Source organism: Notolepis coatsorum (assembly GCF_963971535.1).
Source record: "Notolepis coatsorum genome assembly, chromosome: 4".
Taxonomy (NCBI): domain Eukaryota; kingdom Metazoa; phylum Chordata; class Actinopteri; order Aulopiformes; family Paralepididae; genus Notolepis; species Notolepis coatsorum.
Window position 1 is genome coordinate 87,392,685 of NC_140168.1, and position 27,621 is coordinate 87,420,305.

General features: G+C 45.5%; 1 protein-coding gene across 1 annotated transcript in view; it reads left to right on the plus strand.

Annotated features, from left to right (window-relative positions):
* rftn1a (raftlin, lipid raft linker 1a) overlaps positions 1-27,621 on the plus strand; it is a gene marked incomplete at its 3' end in the record, with an annotated part of 281,242 nt that overhangs the window by 214,507 nt on the left and 39,114 nt on the right. Inside the window, exons 3-4 of the mRNA XM_084312018.1 lie at positions 2,448-2,631; positions 16,551-16,659. Of these exons, the coding sequence (XP_084168144.1) occupies positions 2,448-2,631; positions 16,551-16,659 (293 nt within the window). The remainder of the gene's footprint in view (positions 1-2,447; positions 2,632-16,550; positions 16,660-27,621) is intronic.

Genomic DNA, 27,621 nt, shown 5'->3' on the forward strand with positions numbered 1-27,621 from the left:
GATTCGGTTGACCCTACTGCCAATGCCCTAGGCCCTCTGGGCTCAAATATCTGCTCCTCTGTCAGAAACCTTGGAGTAATCTTTGACAGAAATTTTTTATTTGATAAGCAGGTCAGCTCGGTGGTTAAAACTAGCTTTTTCCACCTCAGACTCCTGGCCAAGACCAAACCATACCTCTCCCAGAAGGATCTGGAGAGGGTGATCCATGCCTTTATCTCGACCCGGCTGGATTACTGCAATGCGTTGTATGTCGGCATTGACCAGTTGCTGCTCCGTCGCCTGCAACTGGTACAAAATGCGGCTGCCCGTCTGCTTTCCGGTACCAGGAAACGTGACCACATCACACCAGTTCTGGCTTCTCTCCACTGGCTCCCTGTCCGTTTCCGTATTGATTTTAAACTTTTACTGACTGTTTTTAAAGCACTACACGGGCTGGCTCCACTGTACTTAGCTGAGCTCCTGCATCACCCCACCCCATCCAGAGCCCTAAGGTCTGCTGACCAGCTGCTGTTGGAGGTGCCCAGGACCAGGCTCAAAACTAGGGGAGATAGAGCCTTCGCTGCTGCTGCTGCCCCCCGGCTCTGGAACAGCCCCCCCCCCCCCCCCCCCACATAAGATCTGCCCAGAGCCTAGAGGTTTTTAAATCATTGCTCAAAACACACCTCTTCTCCCTGGCCTTTGACCAGAGCTAGCCTAGCATTTACACATGACGTCCGCTGTCACTCTGCACTTTTTATTTTATTGCATTGTAGGTATGTGTTTTTATCATGTTGTGAAGCACTTTGGTTTGGCTGTTAGTCATTTGTAAATGTGCTATATAAATAAAACTGACTTGACTTGACTTGACTTGACTCTCTCTCTCTCTCTCTCCTCTCCCTCTCCTCTCTCTCTCCTCTCTCTCTCTCCCCTCTCTCTCTCTGTCTCTCTCCTCTCTTTTTTTTTCATGGCATGAGGCCGAAGGGCTTGAAGCCATCAGTAACAGTGTTGGTCTGTCCGTCCGTCCGTCCGTCCGTCTGTGTTTTTGTGTCTCCACAAAAGTAGACCAATCAGAACAGATTATTTTAGCTTATTATTTTTAGCCACTTAGCTCAGCCATGACAAGAATGCATTCAATCCATGGAAATAGGTGATAAACGTGTGTCTCACAATCGTTTTGGAGCCAGAAACTAGGGCCCCCATGATACCATACTATCACCATACCAGAGGCCCCATGACACCACACTATCACCATACCAGAGGCCCCCATGACACCACACTATCACCATACCAGAGGCCCCATGACACCACACTATCACCATACCAGAGGCCCCATGATACCATACTATCACCATACCAGAGGCCCCCATGACACCACACTATCACCATACCAGAGGCCCCATGACACCACACTATCACCATACCAGAGGCCCCCATGACACCACACTATCACCATACCAGAGGCCCCATGATACCATACTATCACCATACCAGAGGCCCCCATGACACCACACTATCACCATACCAGAGGCCCCATGATACCATACTATCACCATACCAGAGGCCCCCATGACACCACACTATCACCATACCAGAGGCCCCCATGACACCACACTATCACCATACCAGAGGCCCCATGACACCACACTATCACCATACCAGAGGCCCCCATGACACCACACTATCACCATACCAGAGGCCCCCATGACACCACACTATCACCATACCAGAGCCCCCATGACACCACACTATCACCATACTAGACTCACCAAAGACCATGACACCACACTATCACCATACCAGAGGCCCCCATGACACCACACTATCACCATACCAGAGGCCCCCATGACACCACACTATCACCATACCAGAGCCCCCATGACACCACACTATCACCATACCAGAGGCCCCATGACACCACACTATCACCATACCAGACTCACCAAAGACCATGATACCATACTATTGTGAACTCAACATTCGGCTGCCGGAGGAGACATAAAAAAATAAATAAAAAAAACATGCAAAAAATGGTTAATAATACACATGCCAATAAACTCCAACTCTCTCTTACTGTAAATTGTACCTAAAATTGTACCTCATCCCATTTCTGCTTTGCACTAGATAGTACTGTACATTAGTACACTGCATAGTATTGTGTATTGTATATTATATGGTAACTCAGAACATTGTACATATGTCTATACCGAACACTGTGACCTCATTCTCTTCTTCTAAATTCATGCTATATTATGTTATTATGTTATTTGATACTATCTTGTCTAGCACAGTCTCTGGAGCGTAACAGTAAGAAGCATTTTGTATGAAAGTATTCTGTACTTCTGTATGACAACTATTAAAGAACTTGAACTTGAACTTGAACTTCTCCCTCTCTCCTTCTTCATCCTCCCTCTCCTCCCCCTCCTCCCTGTACCCCCCCCCCCACCCCCCCCCCCCTCCTCCCTCTCCAGAGGTGCCGGTGTCGTCGGTGCTGTGCCTGTCCTCGGTCAGGGAGTTGCCGGTGCAGGTCCGGGAGCTCTACGCCCAGGGCTTCGTCCTGGTGGCCGTCCACCCCTTCGTCCACCCCTGCGGCCCCCGGCACGCCCGCATCCAGCGCCAGCTCCACCGGGCCGTCCTGCTGCGAGAGACACAGAGGTATGAGACACCGGGAGAGGACCGTCCACTTCACTGACAGTCCACAGTCAGTCATCATATCCCTCCTAGTTACACACAGTCCTCATATCCCTCCTAGTTACACACAGTCCTCATATCCCTCCTAGTTACACACAGTCCTCATATCCCTCCTAGTTACACACAGTCCTCATATCCCTCCTAGTTACACACAGTCCTCATATCCCTCCTAGTTACACACAGTCCTCATATCCCTCCTAGTTACACACAGTCCTCATATCCCTCCTAGTTACACACAGTCCTCATATCCCTCCTAGTTACACACAGTCCTCATATCCCTCCTAGTTACATACAGTCCTCATGTCCCTCCTAGTTACACACAGTCCTCATATCCCTCCTAGTTACACACAGTCCTCATATCCCTCCTAGTTACACACAGTCCTCATATCTCTCCTAGTTACACACAGTCCTCATATCCCTCCTAGTTACACACAGTCCTCATATCTCTCCTAGTTACACACAGTCCTCATATCCCTCCTAGTTACACACAGTCATCATGTCTCTCCTAGTTACACACAGTCCTCATGTCCCTCCTAGTTACACACAGTCCTCATATCTCTCCTAGTTACACACAGTCCTCATATCCCTCCTAGTTACACACAGTCCTCATATGCACTGTATATATGGTATGTCTTTTTTTCTCAAGTGTTTTTTCTTAAATGAAAATAAACGTAAACTGAGGCAGCGAGTGGGTAAGGTACACACAAACATTCCCAATGCGCCGTGGTATCAGTTTGGGAAATCTATTTGCGTTGGGGCCACATCTGATATTGTGCTGCTGGGCCACCAGGCATACGGTACATCCAAGTATGGGAAACACTGCAATAATGCATAAAGAGGTCAGAGCGCGACATAAAGACACACACAAAGAGGTACACAGTGGGGGGAAGTATTTACACTGAGATATATACAGTACAGGAACCTCAGAAAAGTTAATAAACAGAATCTATAGAATATTTTTATAACTGTTTAAACTCAGAGGGAGACAGGATCCCTGGAACACTGTTTGAGGCCAGGAAGGTTCATGATTCAAGCGACCGTACCTAGAACATAACTGTTACTGGTCTCCAGCGATGTACAAAGTCTGTCGTCTCCAGTCTCTGAATCTGATATCTATCTAGCTTTCTACGGGAAGCGTTTAGAACACCAGTTGGGGGGAAACGTCTAGCTATTCTCACTACTTCCAGGGTCCTCGTTCCAAACGATGCAACATCTTACAGAGATCACCTTTCAATAATATATTTATTGAACATCTGTGGCTGTGAGCTCTCCTCCATCCAATAATTCTGCATCCAAAGCTTGCAGATTTTTCTTTTTCATTCATATTTTTATTAGAAGCAAATAATAATAATAAAATAGCCCAATTTTTGCCCGATGCTTAAGAGGCTAACCGCTGTCTCTGCTCTTTGCACACACTATACTTGTATTGTAAATTGATGCTAGTCATTGTTATGCTGCTCTTTCTTTTTATTATACTGTTTTTATTGCTTCTTTTGTACTACTGTGTCGACGCTGCTACTAGGAGCCAAGACACAAACTATTTCACTCCTACTTAAAAAATTATAGGGATGCGATAATAAAGTTGATTCTGATTCTGATTCATAATATAGTATAAAACATACAGTCAGTTCTTTTTACACAGGCAGACATAATAATAATAATAATAATCTTAATAATCTTTGCGATCCATCGATTCTGAGACTCCCAGTCTGAGGAGCAGAAAACCTATCCCGAGGCTCCCAGTGTGTGTGTGTGTGTGTGTGTGTGTGTGTGTGTGTGTGTGTGTGTGTGTGTGTGTGTGTGTGTGTGTGTGTGTGTGTGTGTGTGTGTGTGTGTGTGTGTGTGTGTGTGTGTGTGTGTGTGTGTGTGTGTGTGTGTGTGTGTGTGTGTGTGTGTGTGTGTGTGTGTGTGTGTGTGTGTGTGTGTGTGTGTGTGTGTGTGTGTGTGTGTGTGTGTGTGTGTGTGTGTGTGTGTGTGTGTGTGTGTGTGTGTGTGTGTGTGTGTGTGTGTGTGTGTGTGTGTGTGTGTGTGTGTGTGTGTGTGTGTGTGTGTGTGTGTGTGGAGCAGTCAGAGGAGCAGAAAACCAATTCTGAGGCTCCCATTCAGAGGAGCAGAAATCCTATTCTCACCTCAGCGTTCTCACCTCCGCTATGGTATTATATATAGATAGTAATAGGCTTTATTTATATTCATCTCAATATCTCACCCAGGGAATTACACAGGGATGCGCTAGACATGGAAGTCATGCACATGTATGTGGACAGCTGCTCACCCCCCCACCCTCCCCCCACACTCACCAGCACACGCATATACAGTACATGCACACATATGAATGCAGTCACATGATCACACAAACACATGTGCACACACACACACACACACACACACATACACACACACACACACACGTGTATTTGCAAGAATACATACATAGACACACTTTCACACTCACAAACACAGACAAATACACATGCATATACATGCAATCATATATTCACACATACACTCACAAGAACAAAAATATGAATATGAGTACCCACACGCACACACATGCATGTGCACACATGCACACACGCATGCACGTGCACACACGTGCACACACGCACACGCACACGCACACACACACACACACACACACACACACACACACACACACACACACACACACACACACACACACACACACACACACACACACACACACACACACACACACACACACACACACACACACACACACACACACACACACACACACACACACACACACACACACACACACACACACACACACACACACACACACACACACACACACACACACACACACACTTGTATACGCAGGCGGGTGCCAGGCTGCTCCTTTGATGCCCCTCCTGCCAAGTGGTCCTGCTGCTTCCTGGCACCTGTCACCGTGGAGACGGCTGATTGCATCATCAGCGCTCGCCCAGAGGGGGAACGATACCGTGCCGAAAGAGAGAGAAATCATCACTCCGTCCTTTCATCTCTTCAGTCACACAGCCCCCCTCCCCCTTTCCTTTTGTCCACCCCACCCCTCCTCCCGCACCCACCAGTCTTTTGTCTCACATCGCCGCCCAACATCGCCGCCCCCTTCCATCGAAAACCCCTAAAAACTAGAACTGACCCCTCCCTCTTTCACATCTCTCTGAGAATGTCAATGATCCCCCCGAGCTAAAGATGTCACTGCCCTCCAATCCCATATGAAGAGACAGCATTCATCTCAAGGCCTTGTTTCATCACGTCTCCGCGGGGAGAAAGAGGAGATTTACTCCTACTGCTCGCGCTGCGCTCGCTGTCCGCACCTAATTACATGTTTGCGGCGATTGTGGGGGGAATTACTATTGGGAGGGAATACCCCTCGGACTGAACGGGCCGCTTGTTGTCGTCGCTGTGATCTCTCGGTCCGCTCAATCGATGTTTTGTGAGGCGTGAACACATCTCTCTCCCAGAGCGAGAATCAGATTGAGACTCTCCATAGAGCTTCTCCACTGACGACTAGAACGGTACTGACTGAGAGAGAGACACCTGCCACCTGCCACGCCCCTGTCCTGCCACCTGCCACGCCCCTGTCCTGCCACCTGCCACGCCCCTGTCCTGCCACCTGCCACGCCCCTGTCCTGCAACCTGCCACGCCCCTGTCCTGCCACCTGCCACTCCCCTGTCCTGCAACCTGCCACCTGCCACGCCCCTGTCCTGCCACCTGCCACCTGCCACGCCCCTGTCCTGCCACCTGCCACCTGCCACGCCCCTGTCCTGCAACCTGCCACGCCCCTGTCCTGTAACCTGCCACCTGACAGATGGACACAGAGACACAGGGACACAGGGACACAGGGACACAGAGACACAGGGACACAGAGACACAGAGACACAGAGACACAGGGACACAGAGACACAGAGACACAGAGACACAGAGACACTGAGACACAGAGACACAGGGACACAGAGACACAGGGACACAGAGACACAGGAACACAGGGACACAGGGACACAGGGACACAGGGACACAGAGACACAGAGACACAGGGACACAGGGACACAGAGAGACAGAGACAGATGGACACAGGGACACAGGGACACAGAGACACAGAGACACAGAGAGACAGAGACACAGGGACACAGGGACACAGGGACACAAGGACACAGGGACACAGAGACACATAGACACAGGGACACAGGGACACAGAGACACAGAGACACAGGGACACAGAGACACGGGGACACAGGGACACAGGGACACAGAGACACAGGGACACAGAGACACAGAGACACAGAGACACAGAGAGACAGAGACAGATGGACACAGGGACACAGGGACACAGAGACACAGAGACACAGAGACACAGAGACACAGAGAGACAGAGACACAGGGACACAGGGACACAGGGACACAGGGACACAGAGACACAGAGACACAGAGACACAGGGACACAGGGACACAGAGACACAGAGACACAGAGACACAGGGACACAGAGACACAGAGACACAGGGACACAGAGACACAGAGACACAGGGACACAGAGACACAGAGACAGATGGACACAGAGACAGAGACACAGACACAGAGACAGATGGACACAGAGACACAGGGACACAGGGACACAGGGACACAGAGACACAGAGAGACAGAGACACAGGGACACAGGGACACAGAGACACAGGGACACAGGGACACAGAGACACAGAGACACAGAGACACAGAGACACAGAGACACAGAGACACAGAGACACAGGGACACAGAGACACAGGGACACAGAGACACAGAGACACAGGCCGGTGGGGTGGAATACAGTATAGAATTACCTGATTTCTCCAAAGTCTTCTTTCAAATCCTCCAGGCGAGCTGTTCACTTACATGAATGGAGTCATGACTAAAACCACAGAAGAAGGTGCCATTACCAGTAATGAACAGCTTGGCTGGAGGATTTGAAAATTACCTTTCAGGAAGAAAATGGTAATTTTATCCTGTGTTTTCAGCAGCAGCTCGTGTTTTTCACCTTTTGGCCTTTTGTCCAGATGATCTGAGCTTTCTGTTCATCACTTCGAAAACACAATGCGAACTTGCAATAATTAGTTATCGACTTCATCCACAGACTCTGCGGCAGTTCATTATAGAGCGTTGTATTTTTTTTATACATACACACATACATACATACATACATACATACATACATACATACATACATACATACATACATACATACATACACACACACACACACACACACACACACACACACACACACACACACACACACACACACACACACACACACACACACACACACACACACACACACACACACACACACACACACACACACACACACACACACACACACACACACACACACACACACACACACACACACACACACACACACACACATACATACATACATACATACATACATACATACATACATACATACATACATACATACATACATACATACATACATACATACATACAAACAATAGAGCTGGGACACAGGCAGAGACGGTACAAACCGTTTAGTGAAGAGGTGGCAAGACGTCACAAGCTGAGAGCGCAAAAGAAACGCTGTCATGGCAGAAGAAACTCCACCTCTAGTCTGTCGGGGAATGGAAGAAACACTACCTCTTGTGTAGGGGAATGGAAGAAACTCTACCTCTAGTGGGTCAGGGAATGGAAGAAACACTACCTCTAGTGGGTCGGGGAATGGAAGAAACACTACCTCTTGTGTAGGGGAATGGAAGAAACTCTACCTCTAGTGGGTCAGGGAATGGAAGAAACACTACCTCTAGTGGGTCGGGGAATGGAAGAAACACTACCTCTAGTGGGTCGGGGAATGGAAGAAACACTACCTCTAGTGGGTCGGGGAATGGAAGAAACACTTCCTCTAGTGTGTAGGGGAATGGAAGAAACTCTACCTCTAGTGTGTAGGGGAATGGAAGAAACTCTACCTATAGTGTGTAGGGGAATGGAAGAAACTCTACCTCTAGTGTGTAGGGGAATGGCAGAAACTCTACCTATAGTGTGTAGGGGAATGGCAGAAACTCTACCTATAGTGTGTAGGGGAATGGCAGAAACTCTACCTATAGTGTGTAGGGGAATGGCAGAAACTCTACCTATAGTGTGTAGGGGAATGGCAGAAACTCTACCTATAGTGTGTAGGGGAATGGCAGAAACTCTACCTCTAATGTGTAGGGGAATATGGCACATTTGACCTGTGTGCATTGATTATTACACACAACAGGTGCGCAGCCACCTAATTAGCTTAACCCAGGGCAGGTGCGGCTGCTTAAATCAAGCCGCCCACACACACACACACACACACACACCACACTATAGCCCTCGTGAATATGTAGGAGAATACCAAGTAGACTGAGGAGACTCTGAGATGTGATACTTAAAACAACAGTGGCTAATTGTATATTACCTTGTTCTGTGTTGTCAATCTTGGACTGATTTGAAGAAGAAAAAAAGACTTCAGGTCCGTGGCTAACTGCCAACCTGTCCATCAAGTCAGCACCAAATCTCTCTCTCACGCACGCACGCACGCACGCACGCACGCACGCACGCACGCACGCACGCACGCACGCACACACACACACACACACATACACATACACATACACACACACACACACACACACACACACACACACACACACACACACACACACACACACACACACACACACACACACATACTGTGACAGAGCCCTGGGTAATACTCGACACAGTAACAACAACATGAGTACATATACTGTGCTGTTTCGTAGCCATTAGCACTACGGCACTAGAATGAAATAAAGCTCAGCTGGATATAAATGCTCCAATAAGTCAAGGTCCATAAAGTCTGTTTCCAACTACGACGTGCCCTTTTTCATTCTGACATCCAGGCAGGATGGTAGGGGGTCAGCTGCTCATCATTGTTAGGGATTTGGGGGAATTTATATCCATTCCAACAGCTGTTATTAAAGATCCCCTCCGCTCAAAAACATGTTTTTTTTATGATTAAAGGAACATGCCAACATTTTGGGAAATTGGCTTACCGTTTTCTCCAGAGAGAGACAAGAAGTTAGATACCAGTTTCCTCTCTGTGCGTTCAGTAGAAAGTGATCTGGCTGCATGTTAGCTTAGCTTAGCACAATGAATGGAAGCGGATAATGACGGGTAGCCTTTGGGAGAGGTGTTAGTTGGACAATGCCTAGGCTAACCGGTCATGTCCTCTTCCATTCATTGTGCTAAGCTAGGCTAACGTGCAGCCAGATAGCTTTCAACGTGCAGCCAGATAGCTTTCTACTGAACGCACAGAGAGGAAACTGGTATCTATCTTCTTGTCTCTCTCTGGAGAAGACGGTAAGCTAGTTTCCCAAAATGTTGCCGTGTTCCTTTAACTCCTCTTGGAGGCGTGGCTTCGACTGTACACAGATTGTTATCTGTGCAGAACTTGTCACCAGAGTGTCTGCTTCACAGTCTTCCCCTGGGAGAGAGAGAGAGAGCTTCTCTGTACTTCCCTGACATCTGAGTACGTGTGATGTCACTAATAGGTTGAACTTGTCATAGTCCAATATATGGTAACTTGACACATTTAGCTCGAGCAAACACAGAAAGCGGAGTAGGTATTGACAGAAAAGATATGTCGCCTGGTGAATATCAAGCTGCTTGTTGCCAATTTGCATATTCATAGATCCTTGCGTTCTTAAGTGGTGGAGTGTGGAGCTCATGAAGAGCGGGAGTCAAGTCAAAGCCAATGTCTCTCTGACGTGCCGAGAGTTTTATAAACATGGTCTTCTTCAGAAGGCTCTATGCAGCGCGGTCCAGCAACAAACACGTTCCTCGAAAAGGCCTGTATGCAGCACGCTCTCCATGGTGCTGAAACCTTTCTACTGTATCTACCTACATCTGTCTGTCTATGCAGCACGCTCTCCATGGTGCTGAAACCTGTCTACCGTATCTACCTACATCTGTCTGTCAGTCTGTGCAGCACGCTCTCCACGCTCAACATTTGTCTCTTCACCAAATTGTGGGGTAACCTTGAAATCAGAATCAGAATCAGAATCAGAAAGGTCTTTTTTGCGTTCGTCACCAGCCCCGGAGCTGAGCTGGATTTGCCTGTTCGAATCCAGCTCACAGCTCCGGGGTTGTCACCAGCTTGGCTGGCCGTCTGCACTGATACAATTGGCTGTATCAGAGGGTGGGAGAAGCTGGCGGGGTGGGTCAGGGTCGTTGTAAACAGCGACTCCTACAGTTCGGTCGGGGCGCCTGCTAAGCGCGGATTGGGCGTGAGGGGGATAGTGTGGTCCTCCCACACGCTACGCCCTCTCAATGAGAATCCGCGCTGCCAGGTGAAAAGAAGCGGTGATTGGCTGGATGTGTGTCGGAGGAAGCACGTGGTAGCCTCCACTCTCCCAGATGATCTGACTGTGGGGGGTAAGTGCGCAGCGACCAGGAAGGGACTGGGAATTGGCATACGACTAACATTGGGATGGGAGAAAATCGGAGGAAAATGGAGGGGGAAAAACAAAGGTCTTTATTGCCAAGTAGTTTTCACATACACGGAATTTGCTTTGGTCGTTTTCGGTGCGACATTAGCGGACAGACATTAAGACAGATAATACAATAAAGAGTTGGAGTCAAATACAATTAAATATGAACTACGTTAAGCACAATACAATATAATATAATTATGAAATAAAATATAGGTCATGTTTCAAGTTTGTTTGTTTATTATTTGTCACATAAAAATAGTACATGTACTTTACGGTGAAATGCTTGGTTCTGTATGAGCCCCTGAGAGTGTGATTCATACAGTAAAAAAGTAAGTAAAAAGTAAGTAAAAGAGGAATATACAATACAATATACAATCTAAAGTACAACCTAAGTACAATCTAAGTACAATGAGTAAAAATGCAGACAATGAGATACAAAACTTTAAGGTAAGGTGCAAAGGCAAATGAGGTATGAATGTAGTGCAAATCTCTTTAAATAGATAGATAAATATAATGTAGTGTTAAAGTGTCTAAAGTGAGTGTCAAGGTGAGTGTTTGTTTAAAGTGTGTGTGTGCATGTGGATGTGTGTGCAATAAGTGTAGATGATGGGTTGTTACATAGAGTCATTGAGCAGGGCTGTACAACTGTAAATAAAGAGGTTGAATCAAATTAAATGGGATATAAACTAAATGAAATATAGCACAATAGAATATAGTACAATTATAAGTAAAACATGTAATAGGAATTGGGCACTCAATAACAACTTTGAAGACAATCAGCCTACAATTTCTGTTCTGTTCTGCAATGTTTCAGCTGCTCAGACATTTCACCTATTTGACCTCCTTAGCCTACTGTGTTTTTTAGTTCATTCCAGTGTTGTAGTCGAGTCACTAAATCTCGAGTCCGAGTCGAGTCTTGAGTCCCCAGTGTTTGAGTCCGAGTCCAAGTCACCAAAGAAGAGCCAGAGTCGAGTCCCCATTAACCTAGTCCAAGTCCAAGTCATCAAGGTTGAGTCACCTCCACTCTGGCGGTCAAAGAGCTGACATACAAATAATAAAAGGTCTACATAAAAGATCAATGACACAGCGGTCACCGTTTCAAAGGGAGTTTATTTACTTTACTTATTACTTACTTACTTATTGAATTGAATTGAATTGAATTGAAAACCTTTATTTATCCCCGAGGGGAGATTAAGAAATCCTTTACAGCATAAACCAGCATAAACAGCGTAACAGCAATTTAAAAACAGCAATTAAAAAACAGTTTATACATAACATACATAACATACACTTATTAGTATTTGTTAAAAACAAGATGGACAAGTACACAGGGATAGAAATAGCTAAAATAGGACTAAAAAGGGCTAAAAAAGTGGTGAAAAAGAAACAAGTCCAATCATGAATGTGTTGTTAAATAATTAAATTAATTGTTACAGTCCACAACCCAGCTCCTCCAGTCCACAGCGGTTAGCCCGTCCTGGCCCTGCTTGGTTGTGGAGCCTGATTGCCACCGGCACAAAGGACTGCCCAAAGCGCTTTGTTGATGAGTCTGTGGCTAAACGTGGACCGCATTGCGGTCAGCTCATCATAGAGGGGGTGGCAGGGGTTCTCAAGGATAGCATGCAGCTTCCTCCTCCTTACTTACTTACTTACTTACTTACTTACTTACTTACTTACTTACTTACTTACTTACTTACTTACTTACTTACTTACTTACTTACTTACTTACTTACACTTACTTACTTACTTACTTACTTACTTACTTACTTACTTACTTACTTACTTACTTACTTACTTACTTACTTACTTACTTACTTACTTACTTACTTACTTACTTACTTACTTACTTACTTACTTACTTACTTACTTACTTACTTACTTACTTACTTACTTACTTACTTACTTACTTACTTACTTACTTACTTACTTACTTATTTACTTTACTTATTTATGGTAGTTTGATATATCAAAAGAATATCAGGGTCAGAGCCAATCAGAGGCAGCGTAAAGGCGGGTCTTCACAGAATGCGGGTGAAAGGGAAATCGCGCTGTCTGAGCTGGCTTAAACAATGGCAGGTCTGCTAAGAATCTAAAGTACATTTTCGGGTATTCCAGCCCTCGTTGACAGAAGGGTGTGGTTTTCAGAAGGACCGTGCCATGTGGACTTTATGTCTAAAGTCGAGTGTTAAACGCCATTTTGAGACCGAACATGAGAAAACTTTCAAGGATGAGGCAGAAAAGGCTGAATCCATCAAATGTGCCCTGTCCATGTATGGGATGACAGCATTCTTGTATAATGGTCATCAGGGGAGGAAATTAGGCCACTTTACTCGCCAAATGCGAGTATTTTTTACGTTTGGCGAGTGATTCATGAAGACCACTCGCCAGTCTGGCGAGTATACAAAAAAATAAAACATTCTGCAATCACTGCACTGGCAAACGGTGCGCGTCTTCTGAGTGTTCGCTTTAGTTGACAGTGCCACGAGAGCACTGCACAAGACCACCCGCGGACATATAATGTTTAATAAACGTTTGCGCAGTACTGGCCAACCCGCGGACATATAATAATAATAAAAGTCCCGCGGTACTACTAGGCTAGCCATCAGGAGCACTCGCAAACAGATAACGTTAAACACAGCAGAATATGGAAAACAGACAGACTGACCAACGGGGAACTGCATCCAACCCTAGTACAACCATCGAGTATAAGTTACTAAGGACACATTTAAATCAGAGGTGTAATGTTGTCTACTGGAACTGTATACAATGGTTAGCTTCTAGTTAGCGTTTTAGATATAGGTGCTTGCTAGCTAACGTTAGCCCCGTGTGCTCAAAGCAGCCAGCTAGGTGTATATCTGTTATGACTATAATGTTTCCAAAAAAGCACCGGACTACGACGTAAGGTTAGACATTTTATTTCATGCTCAAAAGCCCCTGGCTTGCACATCGCAGTCACGAAAGGGGCTAGCTCAACCAGTGCACTGTGCACACAACGTCAACAGCACACCAACCCAACTGACGTTACCACAACACTTGACGTTACTTCACAGCACTGTCGTTAAGACCACCGTGCTGTCTTAAAGGCACAGTGTGCCTACCCAGATGCATACACAACATTGACGCGGCTTGACATACAAAGAAGTAATTATCACAATTAGCGATTTTTTTTGTCTGGTAAAAAATCTCTTTGGCTGGTAAAAAAAATCAGATACTCGCCAGTTGGCTGGTAAGCCAAAAAGTTAGTTTCCTCCCCTGATGGTCATATATAATTAGTACAATGTCTTGATTATGGGAGAACATTTTGATTAAAGCTGTTGCTATGTATGTTGCCTATATGAATGGAATAAAGGTTGGAGATTTAAATTTTGATGTGGTGTCATAATTAAACTTAATGTTAACCTTAATGTTGATATGGCACACTGATTAACAAGACCACTTTAAAATGGCACTTCATATAAAAAACATTGCCTACCCATGGCCTACATGAAACGTTCTTTTTTAAAGCACACATTTCACAAATCAGTTGAATTTGCAATAGCGACAGCTGAAATGAAGATGAATTGTCATTATTTGATGATTTACAAAGCACTCATTTCAATACAGCTGTTGTTGTTTTCGATGAGAACAACTGGCTCTCACCCCCCCATCTCTCGTGACAGCAAACGTCTGTCCTGTTTGTACACTAACATCGTGGTGGGATAAACAGGGCTATTCATGATCAACCGGAGCAGCTCCACATTTAGCCTCTCAATGACATCCCATCATCATCCTCTGGCTGACAGCTATGCAAAAAGCACAACCATGAAACCCATTCTCTCTCTGTATAAGCAGGCTCTCAAGGTGCTGGACCGAAAAACCATTATACTTACCACCACTGTCACATCCTCAGCAAGTACAGATACCTGACAAAATACACTGATGCCTGCCTACTGTTCAAGATTTTAAATGGCAAGGCCCCTCCACCTCTCAGTACTTTTGTCAAACAAAAAAACATCTCATAATAGGTCCACAAGATCGAGAGGGGACTGTACTGTGCCGTTTAGGTCCAGCTCCTTCAGTCAGTCCTGTTTTGCAGTCAGAGCCACTCAGTTTTGGAACACCCTACCAACTGAAATAAGACCCTGTGCTACCTACCACACCTTTACAAATATAATTATGTTGGATTGTGTTGCAAATATTGTGTTTTACTTTTAAATGCTTCTGTTTTAGGTGTATGGTTTTATAACATCTTGCCAAAAGGACTACAGTTGCGAATTAGCCAGCTGGCTAAAACTGGCACGTTTACAGAAACGTTGATTGATGTGTACTGTCCTTTTTAAATAAACTGAAATTGAAACAGCTGAGAGAGAGTCGTCCACGTTCACACACATCGAATGAACCGAAGATGGTAGTATAGTAATGTAGAGGTGTAACGGATGGTAGTATAGTAATATAGAGGTGTAACGGATGGTAGTACAGTAATGTAGAGGTGTAACTGATGGTAGTATAGTAATATAGAGGTGTAACGGATGGTAGTATAGTAATATAGAGGTGTAACGGATGGTAGTATAGTAATATAGAGGTGTAACGGATGGTAGTACAGTAATATAGAGGTTTAACGGATGGTAGTACAGTAATATAGAGGTGTAACGGATGGTAGTACAGTAATGTAGAGGTGTAACGGATGGTAGTACAGTAATATAGAGGTGTAACGGATGGTAGTACAGTAATGTAGAGGTGTAACGGATGGTAGTACAGTAATGTAGAGGTGTAACGGATGGTAGTACAGTAATGTAGAGGTGTAACGGATGGTAGTACAGTAATGTAGAGGTGTAACGGATGGTAGTATAGTAATATAGAGGTGTAACGGATGGTAGTATAGTAATATAGAGGTGTAACGGATGGTAGTACAGTAATGTAGAGGTGTAACGGATGGTAGTACAGTAATGTAGAGGTGTAATGGATGGTAGTACAGTAATGTAGAGGTGTAACGGATGGTAGTACAGTAATGTAGAGGTGTAACGGATGGTAGTATAGTAATATAGAGGTGTAACGGATGGTAGTACAGTAATGTAGAGGTGTAACGGATGGTACCGCGAAGTGCAGTCACAAAGGACTTCAGATGTTGTGAAGTGACTGGGGTGAGTAGCGGTGCTGTGGGTTAAACTCACTCTCATCCTCAAAAGACTCATAGACACGTTACAAAGCAGTGAATTCACCTCTTGGTATAGCGGTCTGTGCTGTTGCCCGCGGCGTGGGAGACCTGGGTTCGAAACTCCCTTGTGGGGCATCGAAGTCACAACCGTTACAGTGGTTCTGTTTTTAGGGTGGAACGTGTTTCTCTTCTTCTTTGTTCTCTTTCTCGGTCAGCCCTGGCAGCCCTGTTTTGTTCTTGCTCCGCAGCTCCGAGAAGACCCACGCGAAGCGGGCCGGGCGCCGCCTGGAGACGGACGTGTGCATGGCGGGTCACCAGGTGCCCGACCCGGAAGTGATCCAGAACTACGTGAAGAGGGTGAGTTGACGAGGGCCGTGGCTAGAGTATCGGCATTTCGTTGAACTAACCCGTCATCATTTTCACCTAAAAACCCACACCTTGATCCTGCCCTCACTGGAGACACACTCCACCCTAATCCTAAAATAGAGAGTTTTTGTTTTTTGTTATTATAGATTTTCAAAAATAACGTTAAATGTGTGGTTTTGTACACACATACAGGTTTTGTTTATACATACAGTATAAAACTGTATTGCACCATTGCATTTTACCCACTGCTAAAAATTTGCACATTGCTCATTGCACATCACACAACATAATTTTTTTCTAGTTGGAACTGTACATAGCCATTTTGCTATTTAAATTGTATATACTATAATATCTACATCCTGTTATCTGCACTGCACACTTTTTAGAACTGTATATAGTCATCTTTATTTTAGTCATATTTTATCTTCTTTTATCCTTATTCTAGGCTAATTTTATTTTATTTATATTATATTATATATTTTTTTTGATAAATTTTTTTTATTATTATTCACATGAAACAAAACACATTAAACACAATCACAATACATAGAACTTCACAAGAAAATAACAAAAACAATAATAATACAGAATAACAATTTATACAGACAAAGAGAAAAGAAAACAGAGTTCAACCTTCTAATTTCTAAATCCAAGGGGTACTATCTAATAAATGGTCTTTCCCAGTGTTCAGCCCCGATTCCCGGCCGTGTGACCTTATATTAATAAAACGTACATCTCCAATTCACCACAAGGACCACTTTTTGAGAACACGACCCGAAAACAGAGCAATGAACCTTCATGAAAAAACAAAAACCTGTAGAGGTGTTCCATAGACTCACAGAGACCGTGTAAAAGTGACCAAACAGTGAAGAAATAGTTAAATAGCTTCCCCCCCATTAAATCCCCAGCTAAACTCAAGAGGACAAGACAAAAGACAAGACAGACAAAACATTTCCTCCTCCCCCTCCCAAGAGACCGCCGGACCCCCCCGATCAAGCACCCCAACCCCGCTCAGCCGCACACGGCGGTCCTTACCTTCTCAGCTGCTGCGAACCACAGGTCAATGCCAGCCTGTCCTACCCCAATCACCCGCGCCGTGGATATCTCAAGATAAATCACATCCAATAGTGTTAGGGACCAGTTAATCACTGTAAGCTTCTCAGGCTACTTCCATCTCATTGCTTTTAGCTTCTTCGCTGCTGTGACACCCGCTAGGACAACCCTTTTTAGTTGAACGGACGCAGGTAGTGTCGTTATATCGTTCAGGAGTAGCGTAACAGCTGTGAATGGGATAGTTAAGCCACACAGGTCTGAAAGTTTGTCCGTTATTGACCTCCAGAAGCGGGCCACTGGTGGGCAATCCCAATACATATGCATATAAGTGCCAGTGGCCTTTTGAGAGCACAAAGTGCACCGAGAGTCGGTTATCAGTCCCATAGCAAATAGCTTCCTAGGTGTAAGATAGGTCCTATGAATATAATTAAAATGAATTTGCTGGTGATTGGGGTTGCGGGAAGATAATGCCACATTTGCCCAAACATCATCCCAGTCAAACTCGGGGTCCAACTCCGGGATATCCACACGCCAGATTGTATCCAATGATACATTTTTATACGTGGATTGAATTAAGAGCGTATAAAAGTCTGAGACAAACCCTCTGGATGTCGTCCTGTCCACTATGAGCCTGAGGAAGGGGTGTGGGTGCAAAGCTTGAGCCCACGGCACGCCATGCGCCCTCAGTGCTGACCTTAGTTGAAGGTAAAGAAAGAAGGACTCACCGGGAAGATCATAAAATTCTCTTAAGTCCTGAAACGCACGGAGGCCGTTCTTATCATAAATATCCTCCAGAGTATGCACTCCCCTCCTTTGCCATTGAGGAATATTAACCGGCTTGTGCCCAACAAGTAATTGCTGGTTATTAAAAATTGGAGAGTCCAGGTGCCATGGGCATTTAACCCCACACGACCTCTGTACATTACGCCACGTTTGGATCACGTGAGTTATGATCGGTCCATACCTCAGCCGGCATTTCGAAATAGAGACAGTGGAGTACACTACATCCTGCAATCTTAGCGGTGAGACCGCCGCCGCTTCTAAGGAGCGCCACGATACAGCCTCTACAGGGTCTAGCCAGCACGTCAGAGGTCTCAGTGAAAAGGACCAGAAATAAAGCTTAAAATCAGGGATTGCGAGGCCCCCATCTTGTTTTCTACGTTGAGTAGTAGCCCTTTTGATTCTCGGGCGTTTGTTATTCCAGATAAACTTAGATACCATCGATTGTACCTTGCGCCAGTGGTCTATTGGAGGGGGCAGGGGGAGCATTGAGCTAACAAAATTTATCCTAGGCAGGACGTTCATTTTGATTATGGAAGCCCGGGCTTGTAAGGAGTTAGGAAGGGGCGACCACCTGTCTAGATCCTGCCGTATTTTATCATAAGTACCCGTGAAGTTGTACTTAGTAGTTTGGTTCAGCGTGGGGAATATCTCTATGCCCAAGTATTTAAAATATTCTACTATGGGGATATCAGCTGGTAGTCGTACCGCCTTGGCCAGCTCATTAAGAGGTAGGCAGGCTGATTTGTTCCAGTTAATCTTAAAGCCTGACATTTTACCAAAGTCGTCGATTATTCTCAATAATTTTGTGGCCGACCGGGAGGGGTCGTCCATGAAAATCAGCAGGTCATCCGCATAGAGAGCAATTTTGTGTGGAGTATTATTGACCATTATGGGGACAATGTCCTCCGATTGCCTAATAAATTGGGCCAAAGGTTCGAGGGAAAGCGCGAACAGTCCTGGGCTCAGAGGACAACCCTGTCTAGAAGATCTGGAGACTGGAAAGAGTGTGGAACAGTTTTTGCCTGTCAGTATCATCGCAGACGGCGAGGCATACAGGACTTTAATCATATGAATAAAACTCTTCCCATGACCCATGACCTCAAGTACCTTCCACAGGTATGACCACTCAAGTCTGTCAAACGCCTTCATGGCATCCAAAGACAGAACTGTGGACGGAGTTGTATTGTCTTTACTGTTATCGATTACATGCAACAGCCTCCTAAGATTATCTGTAGCCAGACGCCCCGGGATAAAACCAGTTTGATCGCAGTGTACCAATACCGTCATAAATCTCTGCAGGCGGCGGGCCAGCACCTTGGCAAACACTTTTAAATCGGCCCGAGAAGACTCAAGGGCCTATAGCTACCACAATCATTGGGATCTTTGTCCTTCTTGAGAAGTAAGGAAATCAACGCCATGTTGACATCTCTTGAGAACTCCCCTTGCTCGATAGCATAATTGATCATATCGAGCATCAATGGACCCAGTTGGTCCCAAAAAGCTAAATACACCTCGGGTGGAATACCATCCCAGGCTGGTGCCTTGCCCCTCTGCATTTCAGCAATCGTCTCCCTCAACTCCATAAGAGTGATCGGTTTCCCCAGTTCCTTGGCCTCTTCCTCAGAAATGTGGGGTATCTCAAGCCCGCCAAAGAACGATTCAAATTTAGAGTCGTCGAGATTAACCTCTGAGCTATATAACTGCGAGTAAAACTCTTTAAAAGTGTTGTTGATCCTTTTCGAATCAGTAGTGATTGTACCCTGACGCGTCTTGATCGAGGGGATATCCGAGAAATGATCATTCGAGCGTATTTTCATTGCCAATAGATGGCTAGGCCTGGAGCCGTGAAAGTAGTAATTTTGCCTTGTCCTATGTATCAAGAACTCAGACTGTTGTTTAAGTATGGAGTTTATTTCCTTCTTGACTATCTTACGTTGTGTGTTTAGTGGATCACTATAGTTAGTTTGCAAAGATGCGTATAGATCCGCATATAATGTTTCCAGTCCTTCTAGTTTTTTTGACCGGGATTTACGTAAGTTGGAGGCGAAAAGTGTGACATGACCCCTGATAAATCCTTTCAATGCGTTCCATAGGACCCTGGGGTCATCGACCGTGCCAACATTGATCTGCAAGAATTCAGCTAGTTTACTCCTGAACTCAGAGCAGAGATCATCGTTCTTTAATAAGGTTGAGTTAAAACACCACCTGGGAGCTCTCGTGGAGAGCCTGCCAAAGGTTGCCACAAGGAAAATCCCCTTGTGGTCCAAGAGAGCCAGGGGAACCAATGAGACGTCGAAACTATCAAACAAATTAGGGGATGCGAATGCATAGTCTATTCGAGAGAAGGTTTTGTGTCTGGCAGACAGGTGAGAGTAATCCTTGAGGGTGGGATTGGATAAGCGCCATAGGTCTGCGAGCCCAGTGTCCTGGGCCCACATCCTGAGGGCCTTAGAGGACCGTTTTTGGTCGCTTGTTTCAGAGGATCCGGACCTATCCATCTCCGCATCCCAGCACGCATTAAAATCGCCACCCACAATGAGAGCGTATCCAGTAAGTTCCAACATATTCTTCGTGATTGTATTATAGAACGCTGAATCAAATGTGTTAGGGGCATACAATGCTATTATTGCCATCTTCCTATGAGAGAACTCAACTTTTGCTATAGTAATCCTTCCCTCCGTGTCCGACCACACATCCAGGACTTTGATATCAAGGTTACGTCTTGTAACTATGACGACTCTTTTCGTCTTATCATCGGCTGAGGATGAGGAGATAACGTGATATTGTCGATTTGCTAGCCTTGACACATCACCCACCAATAAATGCGTCTCACTAAGGAGAGCAATGGCAATATTTCTTCTCTTCAATAACCAAAGGACACTGGCACGCTTGTGTGGGGCGTTAAGACCTCCTGCGTTCCAAATTAAGATATTCAGTTTAGCCATGGTCGAGTTTGTCTAAATGCGTAGAGAACATACCAGTGCAGCCAGGCTGAGTACAGAGGCGCTGATCCAGGCGGGCCCAGACGGTCAATCCCAGGAGTTCAGTCCTTCTACTCTAAACCCTAACCCACCCGTCCTATTATAAGCCCTCCTATACCCACTCTCCAATCCCCACCCTATGCCCCATCCACTAAGGATGGTCATCTTCCTATCATTTCCCACTAGAGTCATGGATCCAATAAGACGCTCCCCACTCCGACCCCCCTCTAGATAAACCCCTGATTAAACCCCCACTAGTCCAATAAACACAAATAATAATAAAAATAAAATTCAATAAAGATATCGGTCGAAAACCACCTGAGCCTTGGCCCCAACATGAGATAACCATAATGGAAAAAATAGCCATTATTATATAACAACTCAACATCAACCCTGCAACCATCTATTTCCGAGTCTGCGCATCAACGTCGCAATGTTATAGTACAAATGGATAAAGGAAAATTCAAAACAAAATTAAATTAGAGCATACCAGCATATAGTCTAAGGTAGGATCGGGTTCCAGGTAAATTGTGCAAACAAATGTCATTTAAACAACGATAATAAGAGGAAGGGGAAAAGGGGGTTATGGTCAAAGTGCACACCTGTAAGTTCCCCTCTGATCAGGCACCACGGCTGGAATGACATAACCTATGTAAGAATAGAATTAAACACATTCATTAACCCGGGGATGGTAAAAAGCAATACCTGACACAACCTGTTATCATATCTTGTTTATATATATATTCAACCGATCTTCTCCTACCGGAGCCCAAAGCTCAAAACAGCCTGGATATAAAAATAACAGCATACAAGAAGTTAGTTAAGGACCCGATCACCGTTGAATTGTGCGAGCCGATTACACTTAAACAGCAACAACAACCAAAGTGTGTAAATATTAACGGGTCTCGAATGTCTCAGCGCAGACGATAGACGCAGCCCGCTAGCTAGCCCGAGGCTAGCACGTAAGCTAGTGATGAATCCGGATAGCACGTTAGTCTATTATGTACATTGTTCAGCTAGCTCGTTAGCTTCCAAAGAGGCGATACACAAGTACGACCATGAGGTCAGCTTTAGCAAGTAACAGAAGTCATTGGGAAGCCCCGCTAGTTGGATGGGTAGTGGGCAGTTAGCATGTCTGGGCATGACAGCAAGTGTTTGTGAATAGCCGGCCCTAACAATGTATTCAGGCCCACATCGCCACGTCACTCACCCGATATAGTTATCAAGCTACATTCTCGGGTATCCCCTCGAGATATTCCTTCGCTTTATCCAACGACCAAAATGAACGCCGACCATCGACCTTATCCAACACAGATAATTTCGCGGGAGTGAATAGTGTGGGCCTCAGGCCTAGTTTCCAAAGCCTGGACAAGACCACTTTGTATTCGCCTCTCTGTGCTTGAACCTCCGGTGTAAAGTCTTCGAAAATGGCCACTTTGTGATCGCCAAGCCTCAGATTACCCCTTCTGGCATGAGCCGACCGCATGATGAGTTCCCTCTGCTGAAGCCTGTTCAGCTTGACGATGATGGGCCTCAGCTCTTTGTTCACAACAGGAGTGGACCTGCCCGCTCTGTAGGCCGACTCACAGACCGGAGGCGAGGGGAGGACGTCATTTCCCAGTATTTTTTGCAGCAATTCCGGCATGGTCTCAGAGAGACGGCCTTCCCCGCTGCCCTCCGGTACTCCAACAATCCTGATGTTGTAGCGTCTCTCCCGGGACTGTATTTCCTCAATTACCGACTGTAGTTTGGTAACTTCAGCCTGCCTAGCCAGCAGGGAGGACTCGAGATCCACCATCTTCTCGCCCTGTAATGATACCTCCGTCGTTAGCGCAGCTAGCTCGATAGCATTAGCCGAGGAGACAGCGTGCAGCGACTCCATCTTGTCTATCAGCGGGACGAGCGCCAGCCTTATTTCCTCTGATATCTCTCGATGAAGGTTGACACAAAAATCCGCCAGCACTTTCTTTTGTGCTTCAGCGAAGCGTGTCTCAGACTCTGCATGTAGCTTGGTCATGACCAAGAGCACAGCTTCGCTTATCTCACCGACACCGGGCGATGGTGCGGCCAGGCCCGGCGGTGGTTTGCTGGTTGGGGCGCTCATGGATCTGGTTTCCACCACCGACATCGCAGAAGGTCGAAAAAAGTCGACGACAGTATTTGAAACACGACAACTTAGCAAGCAGACAAAAAACAAATAAAAATTAAATAAAGACTAATGGGGAGAAACGTATATTCTGCACGGTAGAAGGGAGCTCATGTGAAACACGTCTACTCCATGATCGCTCAGCTCCGCCCCCCATTATATTATATATTATATGGATGCTGCGATGGCCGAGGAACCACAACAAATTTACTATTTTTTTGCTGAAAGGTACTGAATGATCTGAATCTGAATCTGAATTTGAATTTGAAAAAGGCCACTTCAACCTTAAATGGAGCTACTGATTAGGAGATGCAAGTAGAGTTGGGAGGAAAACATGTTCCACGAGAGATAGTTAGCACTAACTTGAGGCCTGACCTAGTATTATGGTCGCGGTTAGTTTACGTCATAGAATTGACCGTGCCTTGGGAGGATTCAGTGGAGGAGGCTTATGCAAGGAAAAAGCTTAGATATGCAGACTTGGCAGCAGAAACTGAACAGCAAGGATGGAAAGCTAGGGTTTGTCTGGTGGAAGTAGGATGCAGAGGATTTATAGCACGATCGACTTTATCATTATTGGGAGAGTTGGGGATTCGTGGGCAGAGGTGCCCACTTGATAAGCCTGGTGATATGCTGGCTCTCGCTGCCTGGACTGATTTTCAGGACTCGCGACTCAGACTTGGACTTGGACTCGAGCATTGACTGCATTCGGACTCAGAAGGTGCAGACGAGGACTCTGACTTGTTAATTGATAAATACAGTTATTTATTTGTATATATTTTTTGTAATAGGCCCTAATCATTTGGCATAAGATATTGATGGCTAGTGCATTTGTTTGGCTATTGTGTCACAAAGTAAATAAACTCCCTTTGACATCTATCTACATGTTGGGTTGTGGTGGCCATTAGGGGCCATGTGGTGGGATCTGTAGCATCAGCATTGTCAATACCTGGAGTTATTTTAACCATTGTAACATTTTACCCATTTTATAATTTTACCCATTTTAACATTTAACATTTGAACCATTTCCTCCTGCACCCACACCCCTTACCCTAAACCGTGTTCATCATCTCTACCCATACACCCTTTACCCTAAATGGTTCCTCTCTGCACTTGTGGGGTGCTTTGGGTCATGATGCCCCTTTTCCACTGCATGGTACCTACTCGACTCTACTCTACTCTACTCTGCCTTTTCGGTTTTCCATTACCAAAATTTGCGGATGGTACCTGGTACCCGGTACTTTTTTTGTACCGGCTTTCTCGAGGTTCCAGGCGGGTAGAAGTGGTACCAAAAAAGTTACGTTAAACACTGCAGACCACTGATTGGTCAGAAGAGAGAAGCGTCACACGTTGGAGCGTCTGCACAAAAACAGAAACCCGCCATCTCTAATGCCTCGCATAGGATTTCATTATTTGTTTGCAGCAGGAACAAGTGCAATAAACAAAAAAGGATACATTCACTGTGTATTCTGCCTCTTTTATTGATGAAACAAAACCAACATCAACACAATTTACCACCGAGCAGGGAGTTTACTCTCACAAAAAGATAGCTGATTTGTTAGCTTATGTGATTGTGTTTTACCGTTAGCATAACGGCTAGCGTACATAGCGTGCACAGATCAATATAACTCGCTATTGATTGTTTGTACTAGTAACGTTAATGCTAGTAGAATAGACACAACGTGAGGTAATCATCATCATCCATTTTAAACCGGTTATTACCTAATGCTAACGTTAGTAGAATAGACACGAGAGGTAACGTTAACGCTAGTAGAATAGACACGAGAGGTAACATTAACGTTAGTAGAATAGACACGAGAGGTAACGCTAACGCTAGTAGAATAGACACGAGAGGTAACGTTAACGTTAGTAGAATAGACACGAGAGGTAACGTTAACGCTAGTAGAATAGACACTCGAGGTAACGTTAGCAGAATAGACACACCGAGAGTCTGGTTAATGTTGTTATTGATTGATTGATTGATTGATTGATTGATTGATTGATTGATTGATTGATTGATTGAAAATTGTGTTTACTCTGGCTTGCTCCAAACCCTCACGGACATAGCTATGCTCACGGAGCTCTCATGCTGTACGCCAGCGGCCCCGCCTCCCCACACGGAGACAAACGGAGTACTACCTGCAGTGGAAAAGGAACAAAGTACCAGGTACCTAAAGCGAGTAGAGTAGAGTAGAGTAGAGTAGGGTCGAGTCGAGTAGGTACTATGCAATGGAAAAGAGGCAGAGACACGTGCCTTGGGGAGGTTTGGCAGGAAGCGTCCCCTGGTCAAGAAAAGCCACTCAAGGGGTTTGGAGGGAAATACAGAAGCCCCGGGCTAAACCCCAGTCCTGACAAACCATGTGTCTCTCTGGGGGACTTGGGGCACCCTGTGGTGGGGGGGCTGGTTCTTTCATCGCCCACCGTGTGGCACCCGGTCTTAGGTGGGGGAGCTGGCATTCACAAGCCTGATGGCCTGTGGGTAGAAACGGTTTGTCAGTCTCGTAGTCCTGGCTTTCAGACTCCTGCATCGCCTGCCTGCCTGGAGCTCACCATTTCCTCCTTACCCTAAACCTGGTTCATGTCTTATTCCCTACCCCTACTAGACGGGTCAATATATGGTTGAACCTCAAAGAAATTGCAACAAAAGGTTTTTCAATGGATTCTGGTACCATTGGTCATGCTAAATAACATACTAAAAGTCTACTAAAATCTAACCTTGCGAAAGTGGTCATTTCAAGATTGCGGCCGCCAATACACTATTCACTACAGGTGAATAGGGTAAATAAATTAACTAACATATATCACCATGAAACTTCCCAAGTTGATTGCTAACATCAATACAATTATTTTTAGTATTACAAGTTTTCTGAAATTGTATGTTTAAATATGCAAATGAGGCCATATCTGATTAAATATATGCTGAATTGAATACATTTTTGAGAGTGAATGTGAATGCAAAAGTCAGCAATTTATAAAATGTTGTACAGTCTATGATTGCTACTGTACACACAGTGTTATTTAGGCTACAGACACTAGCAAATGCGAATCCACAATACAACTTCAGTGTGACTGGTTATATATCGTACTTGGCTTATCGCGTCCCGCTCTTAAGCCTATCGAGATATACCTCATCTCATGTACCTATTGTACTCCATCACGAATAAAAACAAGTACACCCACACCTGCCGGGTCCCGCCTCTATGGAGGCGTAGCCTATAAGACAGTAGGCATGGTCACCAATACACTCTTCCTCTATTTTCGTTTCCATCATAACGGATGCAGTGCACCTTATGTTAACTAGTTGTTATGAAAAGATTATGAGAAATTGCGTAATGTTGAAAGTTACCGGAGGTTTGCTTACCCCTGGAATCTTCGGGGCATGTTTCAGCGACACGTCGGGCCTATTCTGATGTTTCCGCTGCAGATCCAGGAAGCAGCGTGCAAGGTTGGCTATCGAGCCGGCTTGTACACAGGTAGGCCCTGTGTCATCAGGCATGGGTATTAGTGTTAGTAATGCTGGGTTGTTTTGTTACACAACCATGTTGTGTGTCGGCGCCAGGGGCGGGATGGTTTGGTGGACGTTTCACTGCAGTGAACGGGTTCCAAACGGTCCTGGAAGCGTGCTGTTAAACAACTAATGAAGCTACATGCTAACACTACTGCTACGCTGTTCTAATGTCTCCGCCGTGGGATGTTGCTGCTTTTCCCTCCTCTTGCCCGGTTCATCAATGAAGGTCAGTTGGTAGCTAATGTGGGGGTTTTGCTGAGTCCTATTTTACCCTTTTTATGGGTAAATGGGTTGTCAACAGGGTGTGCCATGACTAGGTAGGCCTAGCCAGGTAGCGTTAAACCTGTGCCCCGGCGGGGCTTTGAACGGGGTTTTCCACCCGGAAGCCGATGCTTGAGGCTCGGCGGGTGGCAGTAGATCTATACTACTGCAGGACGGGACTTAGCGGCGGCCCGTGTTGTGGCTCAGCTGACTGTTTTCTGTCC